This window comes from Trachinotus anak, unplaced genomic scaffold (assembly GCF_046630095.1).
Source record: "Trachinotus anak isolate AG129_WGS33_773 ecotype Australia unplaced genomic scaffold, CSIRO_AGI_Tana_v1 ptg000018l, whole genome shotgun sequence".
Taxonomy (NCBI): Eukaryota; Metazoa; Chordata; class Actinopteri; order Carangiformes; family Carangidae; genus Trachinotus; species Trachinotus anak.
In genome coordinates this window covers 10,694,850-10,721,582 of record NW_027273869.1, presented here as the reverse complement: position 1 = coordinate 10,721,582, position 26,733 = coordinate 10,694,850, and the positions used below count along the sequence as shown (strand labels likewise).

At 40.4% G+C, this 26,733-nt stretch overlaps 1 protein-coding gene across 2 annotated transcripts in view; it reads right to left on the bottom strand.

Moving 5' to 3' along the window:
* Positions 1–19,788: 19,788 nt before the first annotated feature.
* Positions 19,789–26,733, bottom strand: part of grm8a (glutamate receptor, metabotropic 8a) — a 294,574-nt gene continuing 287,629 nt past the window's right edge. For both annotated transcript variants that reach the window (XM_071502891.1, XM_071502890.1), the window contains exon 15: positions 19,789–19,875. In XM_071502891.1, coding sequence (XP_071358992.1) covers positions 19,826–19,875 — 50 coding nt within the window. In that variant the 3' untranslated portion in view covers positions 19,789–19,825. The remainder of the gene's footprint in view (positions 19,876–26,733) is intronic.

Genomic DNA, 26,733 nt, shown 5'->3' with positions numbered 1-26,733 from the left:
CCACTCCATTCAAAACACCATCATGCCCTCTTGCGCACACAGACTGAACATGTTAGGGACTAGATGACCGGAGAGTTATATGCAACACATGTGCATGAACACACACACACACACACACACACACACATACACACACACACAGGTGGCTGGGTAACAAGACAGTTTGACATGTGCGGGCAGGTTTTGCTGACCAGTGGGAGTTTCTAACTGACGTTAGGAGAAATCCCACAGTCATTTAACTCCTCGCCTGGCTGTTTTCACACCAGCTCTCTGCAGACTGCTTAACACAAGCTGGGCTGTCAGGGGCTGTCAGTAGGGAGCGAAAGAAAGCGAGGGAGAGTGAACATAACTCTGCATATATCTGTGCATGTGCATACTGTATGTTTGTATCTACCTTATTTGTAGTGTATGTGTACAGTGCTGTCTATGTGTGAGTGTGTAAGGAGGGGAGTGTGCTTCTAATGAGCTCTGTAGCCAGGGGTAAAAAGGAGCCTAAACCATTGAAAATCCCTCATGAGACACACTGACTGTTTCTGTGTGTGTGCGCATGTGTGTGTGCATGTGTGTGAGGGGAAGATTCAGGGTGATTGTGAAGGAGAAACAGAGAATAAAAATGAATTGATGAAGAAAGATAACTTCATTAAATCAACCAGTGTCATATTTAGGATTTAATCAATTAGGAGGAGACACATATTACAACTGTTGGACTGATTAAGATTCAAGCGTTATGACTTGGAGCAAGTATTGTCTTGGTGTGTGTGTGTGTGTGTGTGTGTGTGTGTGTTCATATCGTTTGCCATGTAATTAAATCACTGTCCATTTGTATCATTTTATTTTAAACATGTTTGATGTTTAAAATAAAATTATAATGTAAATGATTTTAAAAAATTATCTATAAGTAAATGAAATAAACAGAGGAAAGAGATACTTTGACATTTCCCCAATGGCTTGTTCACATGCGTTTCTTTATTTGCTGGTGCATAGTGGCTGGTCTGTGCATTTTAATCAGTTTGTGTGTGTGAGGAGACAAGACCTATTCTGTGTTTGTGTGTGTGTGTGTGTGTGTGTGTGTGTGTGTGACTGCATGTGTGAATGATCACAGAAAGAGCACAGAGAGGTTGACAAGTTTTTGGAGAAAAGAACCAAGCTCGTCCGTCTGGCAAGTCTAATTGACGCGCTGCCAAGAAATCTGTCACTGCACCGTGTCAACTAAGTTCCGCCGAGAAAAGTGGAAGGCAGGAGAAGTGATATATTAGATTCATGGTCATTCAGGGCAGTTTCATTATAAAGAAGGAAAGACATGAGGATATAAAGAGAGTGTAAGTCATAGAAGGGTGTACAAAGAGGAAAGACAGAAAACTGAGAAGGAGAAGATATAACCATATAATGCACATTAAAAAAGGAGAAAAACAAGTAGACAAAGCAGAATGGCGAAAGCAGTGCAAAAGGGAGAGAAAAGCAAACTAGACAAAGAGAAATTGGGACAGATAACGAGAGAATGAAACCATAAAAATGAAATCCTTTATCAAAGCAACCTGCTGGTGGAGTGTTACATTCAACAAATGAATGCCTTAAAGTTTGGTTTTAAAGAAACACAACACCAAGAGTGAGGCCAGATTAGTTTGCGAAATTCATGTCTTGCTCTTAATAAGATATTGATATGCTTGTCTGTCTGTTGCTGTGAGAGCTTAGTGATGCACCAAACATGTATCTGCTGTCGTCAGTGAGACCGGTGATGCACCTCTCCTTACCCGGCTTTGTTACGCTGTAATGAGAAGTGTATTTTGCGTGACATCGCACTGGCTCATACTTCCGATTCCAGGCAGTCGTCGGGGTGTGTCTGCGTTGTGATTTTCCGACGGGAAATGAATGCAGCTACGCAGAGGCTGAGCGAAGGAATGGGGATGTGAGGAGACAGGAGGGAAAGACAGAACAGAAAGAGGAAGAGGGAGGAGTGAGCATTTGAGAGCGAGTATGGAAGGAAGAGAAACAACAAGGATAGTCAGAGGTGTGACAGGACAAGTAAAAAGGGAGAAATTACAAAGGAAAAAAACAGAATAAAATCAAAAATCCTATAAAAGCAGTCAGATTTTATAAATTGGAAACGACAGATACCCCTAGGGCCATTTGTGTCCCCTGAGGCAGGATTACAGGGGGCAAGGCCTATGCTTTAAGAATCCAATGGCTTTTTGTAAGACCTCAACCGCCTCTCATCTCTCCTCTTTTCCTCAGTTTAGTATTGCATATGCATCATGCCATAACCTCTACCATCCATCACCTTCCCTTCCCATTATTCCCAACTCTTTTGTGTTAATTAGAAAATGAGGAAATGTCATTTTCTAAAAGTGTTTATTTATCCTTCTCGCATGCTTGTGTTTCACCACCGTGGTCAGAGGTCAGGGGAGGTCAGTCCACTGACCTCCTGCTCAACGAAAGATTTTTCAGCCAGGCCATGTGTACACCCATGTCAGACTAAATAGCTGACATGATATCATTGTGTTTTGTTTTTTTTTTAACTAATAATTACTACTACTACTACTAAAGATAGAGTATTTCTGTTTAGGTTAAATTAAGCAAAGGGTGTAACAATATAGAAACACTCCATTAGAAGTCAACGTCCTGCATTGAAAACATCACTGAAGCAGCCAGTATTATTAGTAACTTAAAAAACTTATAGTATCAAAAGTAAAAGTCATAAGTCATAACACAGAAAACATATGTACATATTGTAATATGGATTATTAGATTATAAGGCATGCATGAGTGTGTCAGCAGCTTTTCACCATTGTAGTTGGTCAAGTTGGAAAATTTCACCTGTGAAGTAACTAGTAAGCTGTCAAATAAATGTAGTGGAGTGAACTGTACTGCAGTGGAAGTATAAAGCAGTATGAAATACAATACTTACAATGCGAAGGGCAGTACTTGAATAAATGTACTTTGTTACATTCCACCACTGACAAACAACCCAAGACACACCACTGTTAAAGAATTTAACTTCACAAATATTCTGCCAGTACTAGCAAATAAAGAAAATCAGAGACATGAGCTTTCAGGAAAAGATATACTTCAAAGACGAAGAGGCAATGGGATCTGATGTAGAGAAAGCCTTGGGGCATAAACACACTGTGGCACCAAGAAAACAGTCAGAAATGAAAATCTCCAGGACTGTGTTGTCTAAACAAATAGTGTCAAGGCTGCTGGACACTGATAAATATTATCACTGCAGTACCTTCTGCGAAATATCCTGTTAAAGTGGGCAAATACAGTCTCTCTCCAGACATGAAGTCATCTGGAAAAGGCAGATTTGGGGTTCAGTTTATTTAACACTATTAAGAGAATCCAGATCTGTGACGTATGACGATTCAAATTTCTGGTAACCGAGGATGAGTAACTGTCAGCGGTGCGTCAATTGCATGAAATTGAAGTGTTGCATTCATGTGTGAATAACAGCCCACTGGTTTTTCTGCTAATATTAAAAATGCATCCTGAAAGAGCTTTGAAACAAACAGGGAAAAGAAAGAAAGAAAGAAAGAAAGAAAGAAAGAAAGAAAGAGAGAGAGAGAAGGCCCATTTATTTTACCCGAACAATCCAGTCATCACTCTGTTGAGTCAAACAGCTCATCAAATTGTGAGGGCACTTACCACACTCACACACACACACACACACACACACACACACACACACACACACACACACACACACACACACACACACACACACACACATGCCTGTAAGTGGCCCAATCAACCACAGACTGGAGAAACAATCCAAAGTAGCATTATTTGCCTCTTGACTCAGCATTTTTTGTTTTTACAAACAGAAAAGCACAGAGACAAATGCTCCCGACAAAAGCCTGTTATTGATCCAATGCCTTCTGAATCAAATGCATACAGTGGGCAGGGGAAGCCAATTTGCAGAACAAACAATGATTTTCCAGTTAGGCTGTCTTAAAAAAAAATCTGATTGAACCAAACATTTTCCTGCAAATACTGATGCTGTTTTAAGAATCTGTGCACATAAAGCTGTTCTCAGATAATTAGGAATGCATTCACATTAGCGTCAGGGTGATCACTCAATAGATCGCAGCGTTATATCACTTGATAAATCAGCTTGTAAGATAATGCTAAATACTTGTGACATCCAGTCACATCAGTAAGTGGCTTGAGAGCCAAACTGCTGCAGATCAATGATTGTTGGGTGTTTGGGGGGAAATGCCTCAGAAGCCTTTGCTGCAGCTTTTTGTGATGAACAGCGAGGCAACAGAGCTGTCGAGGTTTTAATAATTACCAGCTTTTTGCCCACTAGCACATAGCTCTCACTCAGTCATCAAGTTACACGGACAAGCAGCCATTCACTCACTGCCAGACAGACAAAAATTCAAGTTAGCAAAATACTCTGGTAGCCATCCAGTCAGCCAAATATTCATTCATTCAGTGAAGTAGGTGACGAGCCAGCTAGTCAGTCACACAGCCGTGCAGCAGGGCCTGCCAGTCTGTCAGCCACAAAACAGCCTACGTCATTTGGTGGTCAGCCAGGCTCCCAGTCAGCCACCCAGCCAAAAAACCCAAAAAGTCACCCAAATATTTGGCGTGCCAGTTATTCCCTCACCCGGTCTGTCAGCCAACCAAAATCAGCTTTTCCGCCAGCATTGCTGTTGGATTCCAAAGAAAGTGAGCGAGCAACAGATACGAGGTTAGCAGGAGAGAAGGTGAGAGAAACAGAGACTCAAATCAAGATAAACAGGGGAGGGGGGCTTGACAGAGTAGCTACTGCAGCAGCAGATCCAGCAGATGGTATAGTATTCATTGCATTCATTCAGTAATGGGCAGGCTGTGATAAATAAATATGTGAATATGTGCGGAGGTGCAGGTGTGTGAAGGCATGTGGTGCACACATGCAAAATCACTGTAATAATGAATCTTATTTTGTCAGTTTATGAGACTGAGTGGGTGAGAAAAACAATGAGAAGTGATCACTGGGAAGCATAGTAAAAATAAAAAAAAAAAAAGCTAATGGAGAAATAAACACAATAGTAATATTTCATTCTAATAAAAGGACTGAATTAGCAGGAATGACTGGCAATTACGGGGACTGACAATAGATGACACAGAAGGACCTTTGATGGCCGTAGTTTTATGAGGCATGATGCTGCCAAAAGCACTTCATCATTGTTAAACACAGTTTCTGTGCACACACGCCATTACAAACCCGCCCAGATACAAAGAGCACGTGCATGCATACCACCAGGGAAGAGGCCTTTGTCTAATGATGAATAATGCCATAACTGTATGTGTGTGTGTGTGTGTGTCTGTATGTATAATAATAGAAAAAAAAACAAACTGAATGACTCATGAAAACAGCTAAACATTACAGTTTGATATGGCAGCCTGGGGACCAAGTATAGAGGTACAATGGTATAGATTTGGCAGGAAATATAATCACAAAAATAAGAGGCAAAGAGGAAGGATCAGCAAAGTTGTGTTGATCATTTAACAGCCCTCTGAGACATATGCCCCCCCCCCCATGCCTTTAACTAATTAAAACACTTGTCATCACCTCTTCCTTTTGCAACCTTATTGCCCTCTGAAGAGATTTATACTCCAGCATTCTGCTTTACTGATTCATTGCAAACATAATCCACTGGGAGTAGTGTGGTAGTTTTGGTTGTCTTCATTAGTGAATGTTAGTTAAAACCCACTGAAAGATTTGTTCAATGTCTGTTTCCCATAAACATGTTTGCTGATCCAGAATACTCACATTTTGTGTTGTTTTGATATATACTGCAAAAGTGACTAAATGAATGCACAAACCCTTTCATTCCCGTGTGTAATCTGTATCAAAAAGCTGACCAGTTGCTAACAGATATTGCCAATTCAGTACTAGAGCATAAGCAATACGTAGCACATATTAGGCTGACAGTGTCATTAGCATAAGCCAGCCATGCTGCCACATAACCATTGCAGATTTTGACTCCTTTATTTGTTTATTTGTAATTTACTGGAAAATATTGGAAAAATGGAGAGGGGATAAGGAACTACTACAAGCTACATCAGGTATTTGATCCCTCTCTGGAAACTTCTTCCCCGCAACCCAGACGCTGCTGAGCTGAAAACCAGTTGCTGCTTCCACTAAGTGAATCCGACTGCTCAGTCAGACGCCTTGCTTCCAGCTGCTGTTGTCCTGTACACGCTGAGCGGATCTGCCATTTGAAACTACCTCAAACCTGGGCTCCCTCAGCGAGGTGTGAATACTGCTGTTGACCTGCCTAACCCGCATGGATCTCACCTTCAAGGAGCCAAGGGCTTGTCAGGAGTCATAGCAGCGCATCACGGCTGGTAAATGACTTTTTCCTTAATTTGTGTCGATCAGTGGTAGAATTGCTACGTTCTGGCCGAGACCTTGTTTTCCTGGGGCGAGCACCGAACCTAGCAGTCGGCACAGCTCTCAACACTTCTTTTATTGGCTTTAGGCTACAAAGTTTTATCCACAAAGTTTTCCAGTCAAGATATACTGAAGACTAAATGTGTTTGGACACACTACAAGCATCTTGTAGACAACTGCCAAACATTCCCCAAAGCAGACCAAACTAATAAATATTTTTCTCCTACCTCCTGGGCAGCCACTAGTTTCCAATTTATTTCCAGTGGATGGAAAAAGTTTGTGAACCCTCTGGAATGACCTAGTTTTCTGCATGGATTGGTCACAAAATGTGATCTGATTTTCATCTAAATGTGCACTCCTCCATGATGGCGAACTGTCCGGGCCCAAATGATGATGCTCCCTCCGCCCTTCTTCAGCCTACATTGTGTCTTCTATACACGACACACGCATTTACACTGAACTTTACACTGTTAAAATTATACTTGAGTAAAAATTCCAGACCTCCTTCTCTTTCAACCCTGAATCCGCTCAGAATGTTTTTAACACCACCGTGAAATTTATATCTGAAACGTTTTGGAAGACAAGAAAAAATGCTCAGTTTTGTTATGTAAGAAAACCCACAATTGCATAGCCAAAACTGCCTCTATTGACAGCTATGTCTTTGGAATGTTTTATCTGTCTCAGAGGCGACAGGTGGGCCAGACAAACACAGCGAACCAACATCTAAGCACCTCTTCACACTGACATCTCCTTCTCTTATATTTATCCAAACAGTCAAATTAAAAACCGAGGAGCATTTTCAAAACATAAGCTTACAGTCAAAATCTGTGTCAGCCTCACAGTCACCTTCTCTTTCAGCAGAGCGCATCAAAGAATTTGCTCATGGCTTTTGGCAAACGGAGCATTTTCATCATGCGCTTCATATCTTGTGCCAGTTCGGCGTGGCCTTGAGGAGGTGTTGCTGGAGGGAACGAAGAGAGAGCAGGCACGCTGAATGCATGGCTAGGGGCCGCAGCACCAGATACAGGGAGCGCCGGCTCAGGTTTTAGAGAAAGTAAGGTTTTGGATTAGAAAAGGAGGCTCTGTTTAGATGTTTACTGCTTTAACAGACACATAAATGATGACGACGCCATGATTGGTTACAGCGGCAGTAGTTGGGGGAGCTGTGCAGCTTGAGCTTCTTATGAATGGGTCATGGAGGAAAAAAAAAAAAAAAAATCTGCAAGAATTTTCAGGACCACCGCAGCTGCTCCTCTCCTCACCTGCTCCACTCTGAATATCCCCCTGCCCACGCCTCCTCCTCCAACACTCTTCCTCCAAAACAACACACAGTAATGTAATGGAAGCTCAAGCAAGTGAGATTTATTCATAGCCTTTCATCACAACAATGTCTCACACCTCATGCCACATATTATTCTGCCATATGACACACATATCACCACGCTATATCATGTACATATTTTACATGATACCACATCACGCATTGCATCGCTGTCATGGAAGATACCACTTTCTGATTGGCTGGCAGGTGTGTGTTGAAGCAGTACAACATGACAACTCAAACATAGCTCTGGTCTTTAATGTAGGCATTGTTCAAGGTCTTTTAACTTTAACAGGTATCCATAGCAACAGTGCAGTCACTAATCCTGTTGCTACTTGCTAATAGCTAAAGTTAACTCTTACTGGTGACACAGACCTAAACAAACTGACACACTGGGAAGTCAAAAGTCCAACAGCTGGTTTGAAAGCATTAGCTTTTGTAAAAACACAGTCACAAATTCAGCACGTGTGTCAAGTTATTTAAAATTTAATCCTGTTGTTGTTTTTTTTTTAATACATTAAGGGTTTGGCAGAAAATAATCAAACTAAAAACCTACAGTTGTTGTTAGAAAAAATCCAGAAAATCCCATTAAGCATTTGTACAGGTCCTGGTTTCATGTAAATGCAACAGAAAAAGAGATTTGGAGTGTCAAAGATAGGTATTGTATGAAAGCCAAAGTCATGAGCATGTGGGAGTGAGTGTGTGCAAGAGAAAGAGAGCAAGAGAGGGAGAATTAATGAAAGCAACATAGATAATGTTATTAAGGTTTTCTTTTATTAATCCTCGTGTTATATTTTTCCTACAACCTTGACGTCTTGTCAGGGTCTCCGGTTCTCTGATAACTGTCCACTTTTCGCACAGGGCCGAGTCTCAAGGGCTTTTATTCAGTAGTAACACCATGTCCTTATCTAGGAAGTACAGACGCTCACATGCACATTACACACACAAATATGCACTGACACCGACTCACGTATTTGCTCGCACTGCATCCTACCTCCACACACATTGCTCACGTCTCACAGGCACGTGCTCACACAAACACATTAGCAGCATTGAAAACACCGATGTTCCCACGCATGTGGGCGCACATATAGCATAAGCTTGTACATGATGACACACATACATACACAAACGCTGGATCGAATGAAATACTCGTGAATATTTAGAATCTCTATAGCATATAACAGTCAAAATATGTAAAAGTGTCGAACTGTCTGGACACAGAGCTGTCACTCATGCTGTATTGTTGTTGTGTCTTTATACAAGCAAATGAAGGACAGATACAGGGTATGAACCTGTGTGGGTATGCATTACCATAAATGATGGCAGATATCATTCATGCAAATTACAGGCTTTGTTCTTAATGAATATCTTAAAAACTGCACCTCCACTCAGTTCACACATGGAGAGTTTGCTTCAGAAATTAAATACATCTTGAAAGAGGGAAAGAAAACTGGCAAGTAATGCTGATGCAAAACCTCAAAAAAACACAACAGTCCTGTACACAAACCCCCATAAAACAGTACATTTACATTCATACACTCAGTTTTTTACATTTTAGAGGGTCTGGTAAGAAAATTCTGTTACACAGCTCATTTCCCCTTGTGTCCAGTCCTTGCTATGCTAAGCTAAGCAGCAGCATGGTCACAGCTACTGCTTCATATACAGTATACTGTACAGGAAAAGGAGCGGATTGATCTGCAAAAAAAGCAAATAATAAGTAAAGGGAACTATTAATTAAAGTAATATTCATCTCGATTTTGTCAAGTTAACTTTATTTCCATAGCCAAAAATAACACAAAAAATGTATCCTTAACACCAATTAGTGGCATCAGAGGAAATGCCATGTAAATTCTCTGACTGAAAATTTATTATATGATAATGATATAATATATGATAAATTATATGTCATAGCCTATTAATTTATTACAAAATTGAAATTGTGTTTTTAAATTGGACTATTCACATTCAAGTACATTCAATTGAGATTAATCTAAGATGCCTTATAGCTACTGCATAACTTCCATAAATAAATGTCCTGTCTCACAATCAATATGAATTCCAAGCAACAAGCAGAAAAGACAACAAGAAACAACACTTGTATTCAGCTTATGAAGAGCAAACATTAATGCATTGTATGGGCTTGACGAGTGCTTTCATTACATGAGCACATATCAGCTAATTAAAATTGGCTGGTGGAGAGCTTTTAAATGTTGAGTAGAAGCTAGTTGATTTGGGCATTTCATAGGAACATCGTTATTACGCACTTGACCTCAGGGTTGAGAGAGAAAAAGTGTGTGTATATGTGTGTCTGTGTGTGTGTACTTGTTGCTACATGGTAAAGACCAAAAAAAGTATTTTACTAACAGAGTGAGGACATTTTGGCTGGTTCTCACTTTTTGAGACTTCAAATCACATTTTGAGGGTTCAGATTTGGTTTTAGAGTTATGGTTAGAATTAGGTTTAGGTTAGGGTTAGGGTTAGGGTCAGGCACTCAGTTGTGATGGTTAAGGTTAGGGTAAGGGGCTAGGGAATGCATTATGTCAATGAGTGTCCTCACAAAGATAGAAGTATGTGTGTGTGTGTGTGTGTGTGTGTGTGTGCGCGCGCGTGTCTAGGAGACAGTTATTATGTGACAGTATTTGTAAAGTTAATAGTATGATAAAAAAGTGTATACAATCTCTCTCTCTCTCTCTCTCTCTCTCTCTCTCTCTCTCTCTCTCTCTCTCTCTGTGTGTGTGTGAGTTTGTGTGGTATGCACGTCATTACGGGTATTTGATGTTGAACACACACATTTTGTAGGGCTGGAACTCCGTGCACTTTTCCCTCGCATGTATGTGTGCAGTTGAGAGTGCTGTATAGAACTACAGAAATGTGTGTGCCTGTGTGTGGATGTGTGCATGAGAGTGTGCATTGTTGCTTTCATGCCGATTTTTGCTCCTCTCCAGTGGTCTCCTCACAGCAGTGGACTAACCCCACTAGTGCAGAGCTGTCAATCAAAAACAGTTACACGCACACACTGGCAAATGTTCCCCAGTCCATACGCAGCATGAAGAACCTGCAAAAAACACTCAAGCTCATACACGTACACACACGGAATTGGTCACACAGGGAGGGGCAAGGAAGCACTGGCATATGTACACACACACACAAACACAGACACACACACAAAGACACACACTGCCAAAATCACCAGAAAACAGAGATTTCATTGAATTCCTGCCTGCTGCTGTGGACATGATGCAGGGAGATAAACCGCAGTGAAATATATCTGTTCTGTAGCAGCTTCACCTGAAGCAGTGACTGCTAACAACATGTTAAGGCTCAGCTCAACATGCTGGAGGTGTAAGCCCATGCATGGACTACCGGAAAAACATAGTGCTTAAATCAACCCTGTCTCTCCAAATGTGTTTCACTTGTGAGTCTTCCCAGACAAAGTCAATGTACTGTTATATTTTTCCCTTTATATCTCACTATGTAAAACAACGGCTTCCTTTCATTACTTTTACATATTCTAGGTGACACTGTCATCCAGGCCCTCGTGGGTGAAGCACAGCCACAGCATCTGCTGTAACTCCACCTAAACACTCCACTGTTTCACCTGCATATCTACATTTACAAACAGCAACATGAAATGTAATGCGGATGAATAATCCAAACTTTCCATTTAAAATAACCCACAGTCATTATGCTAAGTGCATTTAACAGTGAAACCAAAGGTTACGAACCCCCACACCATGAGAGAGAATATATCAGCACAAGGGGACAAGTGTTTGTACCATAAGTGTGAGAAAAATAGAAAATAACACATAGCAGCAGAACTGTCCCAAAGATCCCACACAAACCCATGCATAAAATCTCAGCCTCTTGTGGAAACGAATACATTGAATACATCAAATACTTTCTTCTTTACAAGCTGAAACCAGGAGAAGACAGCTACAATTGGCCTGTTTTTCAGGCATTTTAACATGTCTCAGTAGGAAAAGCACAGGTGCAAATAAAATGAAGACTGAATTTCATTCAGCTGCTTCAGTTCAACACTGTCGCATAGAAATGTTTACATTTTACTAAATTATTTTCCTAGTTATGTTGTTGTGACAAATGTAATCGTCTGTCTGGATTATGTTCAGAGGCAACATTTTTTTAATCCTTGCAAATTTCACCACTGATGACAACTATTTAATAATAATCTTCTAACTTATACCCTTCTGGTTTTTCTCTCATCTCATTTGCAAATTCCCGTCCCTACGTCTGACTGTTTCATTTAACTCTTCTGCCTTTAAAGATTACCCTTTATCTTCGGAATGAGACAATATAATTTCTACTTTTAATAGTATACAGCAATAGGATTGGGAGCATAAGTCGCCCTGATAACATTCTTCCAGGCCTCCAGAATTCAGCTGATGAAGCAGTGTCTCCTATAATTGCCTAAGCAATAAGAAAGATATGGGGGGTATTCTTGAATTACAGCAGTCTGTCAGCTTTTTTTTGTTCAAAACCTAATTGTACTAAATCCTGGAAAAGGAGAAAAAGTGCTAAGGGGCGTCCTTAACATTAGCACGTGTTTTACTTATGAAGTCACAGGTTTAAAAACCGTACAGCTGACTAACTTGATTGCTCTTGCTTCTCCATGTGTCCTTTTGATTTACATATTGTCAACATAGCAACAAAGTCATGATAAAGGTTTATTTTCAAGGTTGAGTATGTAAGTGCGTAGTCAAGTTCAAAGTTCGACGTTTCTGAAGACTGAAAACATCAAAGGCTCTCCAGGAAAGTCTTTAGTGATTCGCCAGTGGTAGTTGATCATTTGCATAATCAACCTTCTCTCTCTCTCTCTCTCCCTCTTTTTCTTTTCGGTCTATCATGTCAAATCAAAACGGAGAACAGAGAACAGCAAAAAAGTCAGCGTTCAGTTTATGTAATGAGTGATGCTTGTGGCCCACTTCCATATTAATAAAAGTCATATGCTAATTATTGTTTGGAGTCAGTTAATTAAAAATGAGTGTGCTAATAAGTGTTTATTTACAGTACTCAACTGAGTCTAAGCAGGAGGCTCAACCTGCTCACAGGTCAAAAACATTCCATCCTCATTAGACAAAGATCCATCAAACCTATAATACTGTTCAGTCGCACCATAGCACACAGGTTGAACAGATCAATGAAATAAATTTTTTTTAAATTATGTTTTTAGTGGATAAATGTTTGATGGTTAAGTTTGGTTAAACCACCTCTGTAAAATCTTTTGAGCTCTAATGAGGCTTAAATTATGCCGCACACCCATCCACAATCCCAATCTCAACACCTATATTTTTAGCCTGTCTACATAAATTTCACACTACTTCCTGCTTTGGCACTGAATGAAAATGTGAGGTGTGGAAGAGTCCGATATGAATGCTATTCCAAGGCATACAAGGCTGAAATTCATATCAACACGCGTTAAGTGTTTGTCAGGAGTCGATAAAAGTACAAAAGTAGACCAAAAGACAGATGGGATCACTGTTAGTATTTTAGCTAGTTGAGCACAGTTAGACCTACTTGACTGTCTTTGATGCCTCAGACATATCAGACACACATGCAGTATAATTAGAGGCAGCTTGGAAAGCATTTTATTGTGAAATAGTGCATACAATGCATAACTGTGAAATATTGAGGCCAGTGCATTTTCAAATGTGATTATGGTAATCACCATTGTTACCCGTAATTGCAGTAGAAAGGCCAAAGTATACAGAATTAGCAGCATGTTATTGTAATAGTGATTATGAAAATTAACACAGAATTACAATCAGGCTCAGAAGGTTTACTGCAGGCTTTGATCTGCCCAGCAGAATATGTAGCTGTGACATTCATATAGAGACACAGCAAAACCTGCCAGTGTATTGCATGTGTTTTATGTGTGTTATGTAAAAATTGTCTTGATGCGTTTACCTCTGTTTAAAATTAGTATAGAGAGTATAGAGAGAGAATGATGCATTGATTTAAGGAATACATATAATGTATAATACACATTATATACTGAAAACTTAAGTGTGCAGCACATGCATGTGTGTTTGTATGCTCGTATGAATTAGAGATGCAGCTAACAGCGATATTAATGGTTATAGTGAGCACCCAAAAAAACCAAAGGCCACATAGGGAGAAATAAAAGCCTTCAGAGAACAATAATTATGAATCCAGCAATTAAAACACCAGTGCGTGCCAATCCTCAGTTCAGTTCTCTGCATTATTCATTCGCTGACAGCAAAACAAATATTAACATATCAAATATTAACATAAATTCCCACAAGACAGTCATACCACTCCAGAACTAAAAAGGGCAATTTAACGCCACATTTGAAACTCAAGTTAAAGGACTACATGCACGTCCGTACAGGAGAGGTTCAGTGGAACAGCAGAGATGGTTTAACATAAGGTTGTTTGCCTATAGATTCTAAATCTACCTTGAATTTAATTCAGTTCAAACATACTCCTTGGATTTTTCAGTTATTTCTAGAATTATTTGAGTGAATAACTCTCAAAGTCAGCCTGTGAATATTCTCATTTGTCCAGGTCATAGTATCTCAAAGGAATTTAAATCGAAAGCAACTGGACTTAGTTATTTGTCTAGGAAAACGTTTCACCTCTCATCCAAGAGGCTTCATCAGTTCATGCTCGCATCTGACCAGGCTGGTACTGGTCCCAGCCTGGTCAAATAACTAAGTCCAGTTGCTTTCGATTTAAAATTCCTTTGAGAACTCTCAAAGTCAAGATTCAAGCCAAATAACATTTTTCCTGACAATGAATACAATGATGACTTTGTCACAGACACATTTTTTGACTTTTTGAAACTGCCATCATTAGCATATTAGAAATTCCACCTAGGTGATGAACCTCAAAAAAACATTCTTATATTACAGTGATTTACTGTATACCTTGTTGTGTCATTCAAGCTCAAAGACATTGACAGGAAAGTAGATGGTCATTTATGTGTTCAGTAAGAAATGAGATCAAACCTTTACATCCCTTTTGTGTAATTTCCAAACACGGAGGCGTCAACTAACCGAGGTACAGGTCAGGCCTCTTGGCTCTTATTATATTCAGATACAATCACTAATTAAGCAAGACACAATGCAAAACAAGCCATTCTGTGATAATAGATATGAAACACTGTCTCTATTTCCTTTCATAGTATCACCCCAGCTCCTGAGGGATTATTTTCTTTGTCTGCCTGTCTTTTGTTTCCTCAGTAATCATCAGGAGACATGAATACAAAAGGAGGAAATGACCTTTTTTTTTTTACAGATTCCCACCACACTCAGAGGAAAATTCTGCCTTTCTGCAACTTTTTGTCTATTTCTTTCTCCTTATCTTTTTTCTGCTTTTTTATCTGTGTGTCTTACATGATCCACAGCTACACTGACTTGTACCTGATCGCAGTTACACTCTGAAATATCTTGTTTTTTTTAGCCAGGTTTTCAGCATGGCTTTAGGAACAGCAATGTCCTTTGGTAATTTTTGTCCAATACTTTGATTTATGACTAACTACCTGAAAAACTACAATGACGTTCCCATCACCATCAGCTGTATTTGGTGTTTTTGGGTCATTTGCAAATGCTAGCAAGCTTACATGCTAAAACAGGGTGTATAACTCCAAAAGAACAAGCCCATAGGTTGTTTGGGTGATATGAATAAAAATGTTCATATCAGTTAAAACCAATAATTAGCACGATAACTTGCGCAATGTATAAGCCACCTTTATTCCTGAGATGTGATTGGCAGATTCATGTCTGTGCATACTATCTAAGTATGGAAAGTTTTATTGCCCAGCCGTATCATCTGCGCAAGCAGCTTATTACAACCCTATTACATTTAATTGTTAGGAAACATCTATGGTTTGGAGTAATTATGACAGGAGGAAAAGAGAGAGGTGACGTATTAAAAACAGAGACAAAGTCCATGTTAGGTGGAGGTGGGGGTGGATTGAGGAGGCAGCAAAACACATCCCATGTCAAACCCGATATTTTAACGTTGCTTCTTTTATCCATTAACACCCTTAACTCAGTTTATTACTGTAACCATGACAACCTTACAAGAGTAATAATTTTAACCCAAACCATAACCATAGCCTAAACCTAACCAAACTTACTGTTCCACAACCTTAACACCACATTTATTATTGTTACCATGACAACGAAGATCCAGCACGCCTCCTATGGGTCATATCCAAGCATAGGGACAAATAACTGATACAGTTGTTTATGTTGGAGGACTTACTGACTTATACCTGCTTAGCAACAGCATGTTAGTCATTGTCAGTGGCATAGAAATAAATTAGAGATGAACTTGAAACAAACTTTGTGCGGGTACCACATGAAAAATTAACAGGTGCATATATACGTACATTTTTACTTGTCAAAAATTGATGGCAAGCATATTGAAACAATATAAGATGTTCAAAATGAAAATTGCAAAATACATAAGAGGAATTAACATGAAGTGGCACCTGTGTCTGGTAGGAGAAGTGTGACTACAGTGTTTGTAGCAGGGAGCAGGTGAATATAATCCAGCTAAACCACCTCTGGATATGAACTGCATTTTACAGTGATGCCGGGTGTAGAGAAAACCTGGTGAGTCTGCCTTTCAATCTGTCTCCTCTTCTGCCTTCCTGTCTGCTACTGTGTCTTTCCTCTCAGTCTGCCCTACCTACATCTATCACCCAGGCTTTCTCAGTCTGTCATTTCCCCCTCTGCCTCAGTACCTCTGCTCCAGGGATCAAATCCTCAGGTTTAATTGTCTCCTGCTCCTTGGATTTACCCCTGCGCCCAAACTGGCAGGGCGTCTCTGGGATTTTAGAGATCCTTTACCCTTTTAAAGCATTCATTCGTAGGGGCAACGTTTAAGCCACTCGGTGACATCCCCCGGACATCCGCAATATAGCTCAGCTTAATACATTAGTTAATCCTTCCATTATGATAAGGATAACACAGAGAAGACAGACACTGAGTGGCAGAGTAGTCGAACGAACGGAGGAGGAGAAGATGGAAGTGAAAGCAAGAAAGGGAGGGCTTGACCTGAAATGTTACCAGCTGGTCTGACCCTCTTTGATAGCATCGGTGTAATGTTTGACCCCAGCGGGAGAAAGAAAGAAAGCAATATAGGGTCAGGTGTCCAGGAGAGGGGGTTGAGTGAGAGTGGGAGGACTAGTTTGACATGAGTTTGATTCTCTTCAGAGAGTAATTGGCCACAGCCTTTTCCCACACAGACACATAAAGGTTGGAGAAATATGATGACAATGGGAAGAAATGAAACAACAACAGAGCAACAAAGTGAAGTAAAAGACAGTAAGAGAGATGTCTACGCATGAGAGACAAGGGAGGGAAACATATGAAAAAAAAGGTTATCTGCAGATTATTATGCTTTCAGTCTTAACTTTCTTCTCTTTTTTACAGATTTGATTCTAATGGCCAGTTTAGGCAGCCAGGCTGCAGGAGATCCTGAAAATAAGCCAATACTGGCTCTGCTCAGGCAGGAAGAAAGGGTTGTGAATAAAGAAGAGTCTGAGTGTGTGTGTGTGCGTGTGTGTGTGTGTGGAGGGGCATGGGAGGGGGGGTTGAGTGAGAGTGGGAGGACTAGTGTTTGACATGAGTTTGACCCCTTGCAGGGAGTAATTGGCTACAGCCTTTTCTTACACTGAGACATGAGGATTGGAGAAATACGATAGCAATAGGCAGAAACAAAACACCAATGAAACAAAAAACAGTGAAGCACTACACAGAGAGAGAATACAAAGATAATGGCAGAGAAAATAGTACCGCTGTATGACGCAAACTTAATTGATGCTAAGCAACCACGCTGGGGTCACCGGGAGTCTGGCCTGCATTCATTCAGTGGGGATTTATTAGCCAATACATAAATACCACACACACACAATAATAAATATCACTGCGGAAACACAGGAAACTAAGAATGGGCAGGAACAGAAGAAAGGGATACAACTAACTACTTGTACTTCTATCTTTGTGAGGACACTCATTGACATAATGCATTCCCTAGCCCCTTACCCTAACCTTAACCATCACAACTGAGTGCCTAACCCTAACCCTAACCTAAACCTAAACCTAATTCTAACTATAACTCTAAAACCAAGTCTTAACCCTCAAAATGTGATTTGAAGGTGTCTCAAAAAGTGAGGACCGGCCAAAATGTCCTCACTTTCCTAAAATGTCCTCACTCTGTTAGTAAAATACTTTATTTGGTCCTTACTATGTAGCAAGTACAAGTACACACACACATACATACACACACAGCAGATATAATACCTAACACTTTACTGAATAAGGCCCATCAACTGACCCATTTTTAGGGCTTTTCAGTCTCTTTTGTGTAGTTATTTAGATCCTGCACATTTCTACATCTCTGCGGTCACAGAGCTTACCTGGTGCATGTTTATGTGTGTGTTGCACACAGACTGTTTCTATCTTTTGGAGTTTTTCTTAGTGTGTTCAAGTAAACTTTAAAGACCGGAGCTGTTGTGGTGTGGTCTCACTCTTAAGTGCACCACTTAAGGAACAGCAGTATTCACAGTTCATCCACTGACTCAGCAGGAACACCTGTAAGAGTCACGATGCCTCTTCCTGACTCACACTCGTGCAACTTCAACCATGCTGCACTGTGCATGCACACTGTATTAATCTTAATGAGGGCAACAAGACCATTTAAGATGCAACAGAAAGAAAGGTAAAAAGGGAGAGGAGTGCAGGAATCGGAAGGCAAAGAGGGATGAGGCAGAGAGGAAGAAAGGCAGCGGGAGGTAAGAGGGAGATAGGCGAGGGGCGAAAGAGAAAGCGAGGAAAGAATGAGGAAATGAGACAGAAAAAGATACAGCTCAGCAGAGAATAAGCAAGGGGGCAAGAAGAATGACAGAGATTGAGGGAGAGAGTCAGAAACACGAGCGAGCGAGGACGGAGGAGGAGGAGTGTTGAGAGGCGAAGACGTTGGCAGTGTACTGATTTCTCCTCCATTACATTCTGAAAAGAGAGAAACAAGGGATGCAAGGCAGAGATAAGAGGAAGTTGATTAAAGAGGCACAGCCAAAGAAAAGAGGCCCTGTATTTAGCATTCTCCTGGCACAGTGAAGGCTTATTTTCATGCCCTAGTTTGTCAAAATGAAGAGGGAGCCAGAGGGTAACGGCAGAGGAGACACAGGCAGCAAGCACACAGAGATAGTCGTGTTATATGATTGAGACAGTGAGAGGGAACAAACGCAAAGCAGACTGAGCGAGAGATAGAGAGAATGAGAGAGCACTTCATCTAATTATCAAACCCTCAACATCATCTCTCTGCCACACGCCACACTCCAAGGGACAAAGTGTAAAATCACATTGTTACGCACAGATGTTGACAATTACATAAGAAAAGAGCCTAAGCCTTTTTTTTTTTTTCTCTGCCTTGGCGGCATCTCATTTGTGATGACTATATTGAGTATGTTCAAACGGAGACGTGATTGGCTGTGAGGTTCATCACAGATTAAACAACACAGTGTGTGGTCGTCACCCTGGTTTTGATTAGACTTGGAGACAGAGACGTTTTTAGCGTGGGCCTCAGTTTACCCTGTTTTACTCAGTGCTCCCAGGTACTGGCCTCTTTTGGCTTTTTTTAAAAAAAAAAATCTCTATTGTTTAATTTTATTTATTGCAAAATTTCTAAACCCAGACCACAAATGTATCCCTAAAACAAAGAATACATCTTGTTATACATTCGGTTATTGTAACAAAACCAATGGAAATACCAAATCCAAGTTGTCATAGTTTCATACTACTTCCTCCTCTGTGCCAAAGACCTCAATTTTTGCCCAAGAGCTATTACAAACATGCTCATTATGATGAACATGGGAACTGTAGTTTATTTTGAGTGTATACTTTCACTCACTGTTGATGAATCCAGTGCCAAAGTCCTGGCCTTTTTACCACCAACCACTCACCCTGACCTCCTCTGTGCTGTTTGACTTATGTACAGTATATGAATGTCACACTTTGCAAAATTGGAAAACCGAAAAAAAAAAAAGTTAACTCCCCACCTCTCCTCTCCTCTTCTACCGCTTTCTCCCATCCTTCCGTTGCAGTAGCTCCTCTCTCCTCCTCTGTCGCTCACTCCCCTCCCTTGCTCTCCTCTCTTCTTCTCCTCCCGTCTGTGCAGCCTGTAGGTGGCATAGAGGCATGTAAATTGGCACAGAGTGCAGCAGAGTGATCTGAATACCCATTTCTGCTCTACAGCCGTCATGAAAGCCTCCGATGTCGTATCCCCTCCGTTCCACCACACTCCTCTCAGTTTTCACTCTTTTTCGCTTCACATCAGTCTCGCTCGTCCTGTCCTCTCCTCTCCTCACTCCAATTATCTATTTTCACTCCATGCCTGTCTCTTGTCACCTTCCTTTTTTTTCCCCCTTTATCCTGTCACCTCTCACACAGTCACTTCCATTCTTCTAATCTGATGTTCACTCTTGAGTCTCTCTTTTCTTTGTTACTCCTTCCTCACCATTTTGCTACCCTCCACTCTCCTGGCCTGTCCTCTCATGTCTTGGTCCCAGTCATCCGATTATTCCACTGCCTCCCAGGCAGTGTGTATTAATAACACTGTGCCATTTGTACACATGGACAGAAGGAGGGGGGGGGGGGCATGGATGAGGAGAAAAATAGCAAGACAGACAGGAAAGACAAGCAGAACAGAGATGCTGCCAGGTGTCCTTGTGCAATACATCACATGTATTGACACATGTGATAGTGACATGTGTTGATATCAACCAGACTATTGATAAGTTAAAGAATAAGGCTGGCATCATTCTACATGTTTTTCATGTGTCAGGAAACTCCAGAAAAAGGTGAAAAGCAATAATGTGTTAGTCCAGCTTTCTCTCCTTTATGAGGTAACATCCTCAAGCTCTTATGTTCCCGTTTACTGAAGATGTGAATGTGTAAAAATGAGTCACGAATATAAAGTTACATTTTTCTTTAAATGCTCAGTTATTTCCTTTAACATGTGGGCATCATAGTTATTAGCAAACAACAAACAGTAGTAAATGGTGAATTTGTTTTGGACATATCTTCAGCAGAGGACTAATATACATTTTGTGTGTGAGTATTCATAACAGCAGGACGGTGTATGTATCCATCGTAATGAAGGAACACGTCACCCAGTGCAACACTACAGCTCATTTATGTTTATTTGAATAGCTTTTGAACACAAAATAAGGAACAGGTTGTTTAAGGCTTTGGCTGCACAGGCAATACTTGTTCAAAAGAAAAAATGTGTTGCTGGTTTTGGTCTGTTCATTGAATTTGCAGACAATAAAAGAACAGTAGAAAATTGCCAACCTTATCCTTTAACAAGATAATTACATGTTTGATTAAATATACATAATTGTGATGAGGATCGTTGTTGACATGTCTGCAGGATTCATAAAGTAAGTCTGAAGTTAAAGAGAAGTCACAGAGGAGATGATCTTTGAAGGTAATTTATTAAATGAATATCTTATGCAGAGGCATGTGTTTAAAGGCAGAAAACTTTTTTTTTTTTTTTTAATTTTTTGAAAGATTAATTTAAAAATGTCATCCCGTAATTACTGTTACAATACTGTTATTCATGCAGGGAAATATATGAAGGAAAAACAGAAGTAAATCATGTCAAGTGGAGCTGAGGGGAAGTCACAATGGTTAAATCAGTTAACCTCTGGATGACACTGCTGGAGCAGAGCCGTGTTGTAACTTAATGAAGAAAGTTGAAAACAATGAAGCAGCAGGTGACACAGCATGCAACCTTCCCACTCAGGTCTCTTCAGCATGCTCCCTCCCCCTTCTGATCTCCCCCTTTTTCAGCCTGTTTTGTCCTCCCCATCTTTCCCCCTCTTTTTTACTCTTCCTCTGTTATCCCCTCCCTGCCTCCAACTTCCCACCTTTATTTGTCTCCCCTTCCTCCCTCTCCTTCCACAGTAGCACCACCCTCATGTTTACTTTCCCCACCTTCTCTCTTGCCTTGATTTCATCTTTCATCTCTCCATCCCCATCCCCTCCTCCTCTGTACCCCCTTTTCCTCTCTTCTCACCTTCTCTCTTCTCTGTCCGCAAGCCTGCCCGATCATTCGTTCACTCTCCTGCCACCTAATGGGGTGCTGTTGCTATGGTAACTGGGGACGAGCATACTTGCATTCCAGTGTGAGGAAGATGATCGCTTGTAAAGTGTCTCTCTCTCTCTCTCTCTCTCTCTCTGTCTTTTGCACTCAGTTTCTCTTTTGCACCATCTCTTCTGTCAAATTCAAAAGCACGTTCTCACATCAGTGTGTGACAGCCACGGAACATACGTCAGTGTAACACTGATTAATCTGATGAGAAATAATTAATGACAGTATTAAGTGAAATGGAAGCCATACAAAAATGTATATATACATAAAATTTACATATATATTACACTCATGCAGAATTCAAACACACCACGTTGACCTTACAGGATTCTCATTAGACACCTGTTTCTCTGAGCTGATTTGCAGATGAGAAATCCAGAAACACTTTGAGTATTTCATTGCAGATCAATGCACAGAATTATTGAAGGTATTTCTATACGTTTATATTTTGAGGGAGAGATACAACAAATACTGCAGTTTACATTGTTTTCGTGCTCTCTGTTGTTCCTTTTTGTATCTCGTCAGTGAATTCATATTGAGAATTAGGCGAGACTGCGATTAGTTGTAGGTTTTAATCTTGTTTTGCTGTCAGTTTACTGGTGACGTTCACGTCTTTGAGCTTTGCGGCTGTGGGCGGTAAAGATGGACTATGTGGACTGGTGTTTGTCAGCCATTGAAGCAGCTCTTCCTCTGGCTTCTTTGTTAGAGTCGAGGTCAGTTTGTAACAAATGGAAGGACATTTTCCTCCACTGAAAAAAAAAAAAAAAACACTATAAATTTCAGCCCAGAGCTTCAAATATGGATAGAATTTAGATTCTGTATCAAATATCTTTGATTTCTGCTCCACAGGTGATTTCTGTGGACTCTAGGGCTCATCAAGTTTTGGTCACATGTTCACACAGATTACAAATGGGCAAATTCCACAGCCATACATCACAGGTTGATTTATGAATCACAGTTTTATCCAAATAAAAGTGGTGGGTTACATTTATTAAACTTTTCTAATACAGGTTCCTTGTGGCTGTGCTGAGCTTATATAGCAAAGCCAGTGGTGTGTGTGCATTTCTCTTCAATAGTGAAATGACATATTGCATCTTTTCTGAAACAAAGTTACTCTTATCTCGTCTCTATACCTACCTAAAGTAGTCCTTTATTCTTTTTCTTATGCTCACTTTTTCTTTTCCATGGTTCTGGGGAAGAGAAATACAACACAAAGACTGTTCTTGCCATTGATCATGAGATCAATTAGGACACAAAGCAGTTTATTTTGTTCATTTTTTCTCTGTGGCTTTAGAGATAACGGCACTGTTTGGGGATGAAAAACCTATTTCATTTTATTTTTGACTGTCAACGTGCCACCTAATGACCATGCTTCAGTCATTAGCTGTTACATCAAACATTCAGGATGCAACAATGTCAACACCTAAGACTATCAGTCGCAGTTAGCTGAAAATTACAGGAGCTTGTGGCTGGAAAAAATTGTGATGTCGGAGCATTTTTTTATGTAAATGATCTTGTTGGTGCTACGGATGGCAGCCATGGTGAACTGATGTACTTGTTTGTGATTTAGAGGAAAAAATAATTAATATGATAAATCATTTCTGTGAAAGCCAATTTAAAACTTCATCAGGGACAAATCTGTTGAAATCATATCTCAGCATCAGCTGAGAGGATTTCTTGCTGTGAAACAAGAAGCATTTTTCGTGTGATAGACTTAAATGTACAACACAGAAAAGAGATTTTCTGTCACCTCTCTCTGACACTTCTGCCACATGCTATTGGAGTCCTGGTTCTCCCTGCGGCTTTCACACCACATAATGGGCCAGCATCACCCTGCCTCCAACTACAATTCTGGCTAGCAGACAATCCAGTACTGCTGTTTGAACATACTGGTCAGAAGGCAGATGGACATAATGGAAGAGCTCTATCACCCTCTTTTACAGCATGTGATTCAATTTAGATTGTTGCGGGTAAACATACAGTAATTAAATCAATTAAATGAAAAATAGTAGTTTTTTTTTTTTTTTTTTTTTTTTTCACAAATTAACCCAAAGGCAACTATGGAAATAAAACATTCCTCCAGATAATGAGCAACTGTAACTGTCCCCCTCTAGCTTTCTCTACCAGTATAGCAGTCATCATACACCATCAACTGTTCCTGTGATTTGGGATCTGTCTAATCTTAATAACCTCACCTGTACTGCCCCAGAGTCTCCCTGTACGACTGTCAACCCTCCATTGTCTACTCCTTTAAAAAGAGTATTCTCTTCACCCTTTCCTTAATCCTTCAGATTTTAAGAATAAGAAAGGTCATTCCTCTGAATAGTTTATATATAGTTTAAATATATATGTGTTGCAAAATAATTATGTTATTACATGTAGCATTAATCTCTTACAGATAATTACTGACCCCACCAGGCCAAACTTAGAAGACCTCTTTTAGTTATCTCTGATTGTCTTAATTTTAACCAGCAGTGAGTAAAAAATGCCCACTCGGGTGTGTTTCACCAGCTTGCTTTAGTGATTTTCCAATAGCTTACATTAGAAGTATCAGAATGAAAAGACTGTGTCTATGTATGGCGATTAGATGAGCAGGCCTTTTTGAATGACCTCCTGCCAAGAGACATTCATGATACTATGAGATTCCCTGATGTTGAGTTAGCTCTGGAGAATTTGTGTATGTCTTCTAACTCAGTAGTTGATAAACATGCATCTTTTAAAGAATGAAGATCTCAAAATAGGTCAAGTCCTTGGTTCTCAGCAGAAATTTCATCCCTTCTCAAAGAGAAAAATAATGCATGGGCTCTTGCCAGACTTACTGGCGATCCTGACCACTGGCTTGCTTTTAGGCAGTTTCGGAACAGATGCACACTTGCAATAAGAAAGACTAAATCTGACTATTATTTGTTTTTAATCCCCAAATCGTATTAAGATTTAGCAAAATTCTGGAAGGTACCTCTCTTTAATTTCCTCCAGAGCTGATGGGTGGTCAATATCAGACTGCAGATCTGTGTAGCTTAGAAACATTTTGCATCTGCTGGTAACCTGTTTGATGAAACGTATACAGGACCCCCCTCTGTCTGCCATCAATCGCCCAGATGCCCAGCTAATACCAAGCCATCGTTTTACATTGCAACTGTTCTCTTCTGGTGACGCGACCAATGCACCGCATGCTAGAGATCTAAAGAATTCACTTGGTGTGGATAAACTTGATTTCTGTTGGTTGTTTCCATGAGTGCCAGAGTGCAGAGGCCAGTCTGTGATAGTTGGCTGCACCTGGAGAGGGGGAAGCCGAAGGGGATGAAGGGCTGCTTGCCTGGAGCGTCTCTCTGGCCGAGCAGCCAGGACACCGTCCCCATGAGCTACATTTCATATCAGTTTGACTTGCATTGTTTTTTTTCTTTATTTTTCACACATACCCTTCAAACATCCACACATGCACTACACCACTGATCCCTCACATTTCCTTGTTTTATTTAGTGGTATGTTTGGTTTAATAAACTCTTTGTTTCGTACCATTGTCGTGCCTGTAACATTATGTAGCCATCAAGTTACTTGCACATCGAGGAGAAGAAAAGCCAGTTCCCAGTCAAGTTCCCAGACCAGTATCCGCTCCACAGTTGAACTGGGAAAGAAATTCAACCATGAACTTATCCACTAACTGTACTGACTACAGGAGACCAGCATTATGAAGGAATAGGACATGTGTCTGGCACTGGTCTTTCTGGTCACACTCGTGAAACAGATCCCTAAATGTTGCTGGTGGGTGCTGCAATGCAGAGAAATGAAGATGTGGTGATACAAAGAAAAAGGATGCATTATGAGGCTGATGGAAAGAAAAACAAAGCGATGAATAACATGGAGATACTGTGAGAAGTAGAGGAGAGAAGTACATTTTACAGCAAGACAAATGCATGATGGGAGACTTGCAAAAAAAATGGCTAGCGCTATGGTCTCACAGCGTTCAACGCAAGGATGCCTTGAGGTTATTATCATGCACGGCTACGACAATGTAGAGTCCAAACACAAGCCAGCAATTCACCGTAGAGACAATTCCATTATCACTGCTCGTATGCATCCCCAGTTCAATTTAAGATAACAGAGGTTTGTGGTGATTGATTTTTCAATGAGTGACTTCGTGTAGACAGATGTGTATTTGTGATTCTGGGCTTTCTCACCTTTAAATGTATTTGCAGATTAATTCTTTTTTCTGGTGTGAACACAAATGAACATTTTTTTGGCAGGAAAAGAGAATGAGTGCAAATGGGAGAAATGCTTATAGTCTTTCCTCCTTGTCTGTCATGGCCAAACAATGCAACGCCTTCACCTTCATGTAGGCCCAGAAAGACAGCAAATATGCTTGGACACATACACAAAGCTTCTGGGTTGAAATATGTGTCACTAAAAACTGAATTTGAATCCTTTCTATTTGTTGTTCATCTTGAAAAATTGAAAAAGTGAATCTGAACAGCATCATTTGAAATTTGACACTGGCTTCATCCTAGAATCCTCCTAGAAAACTGTAACATTTTTCCCATACCTCAATGTTATGTTAACCGCTGTCGTCTACTTGAAGTCTAAATCAAGTGACACATTATTATCAGATTCATTTTGAATCTTATTCTCCTTCTGCTTGTTTTTCATGTTGTTCTCCTCCTGTTCTTTTGAATCTTGTTTTCCTTCTGTTGGTTTTTAATCTCGTTCTCCTCCTGTTCCCTATGAATCTGAGCCAGCTCCTGCTGCGGGCTCGCCTCCACTGTGCTTCACTCCTCTTTAGCTCTTTCTCTTTTTGAGCGAGCAGGACAGAAAAGGGTCTACACAGGCTTTGGTGTGGGCCTGCCTTTCTTTTGGCGACCCTATTGAGCAACATCTATTTGTCTGG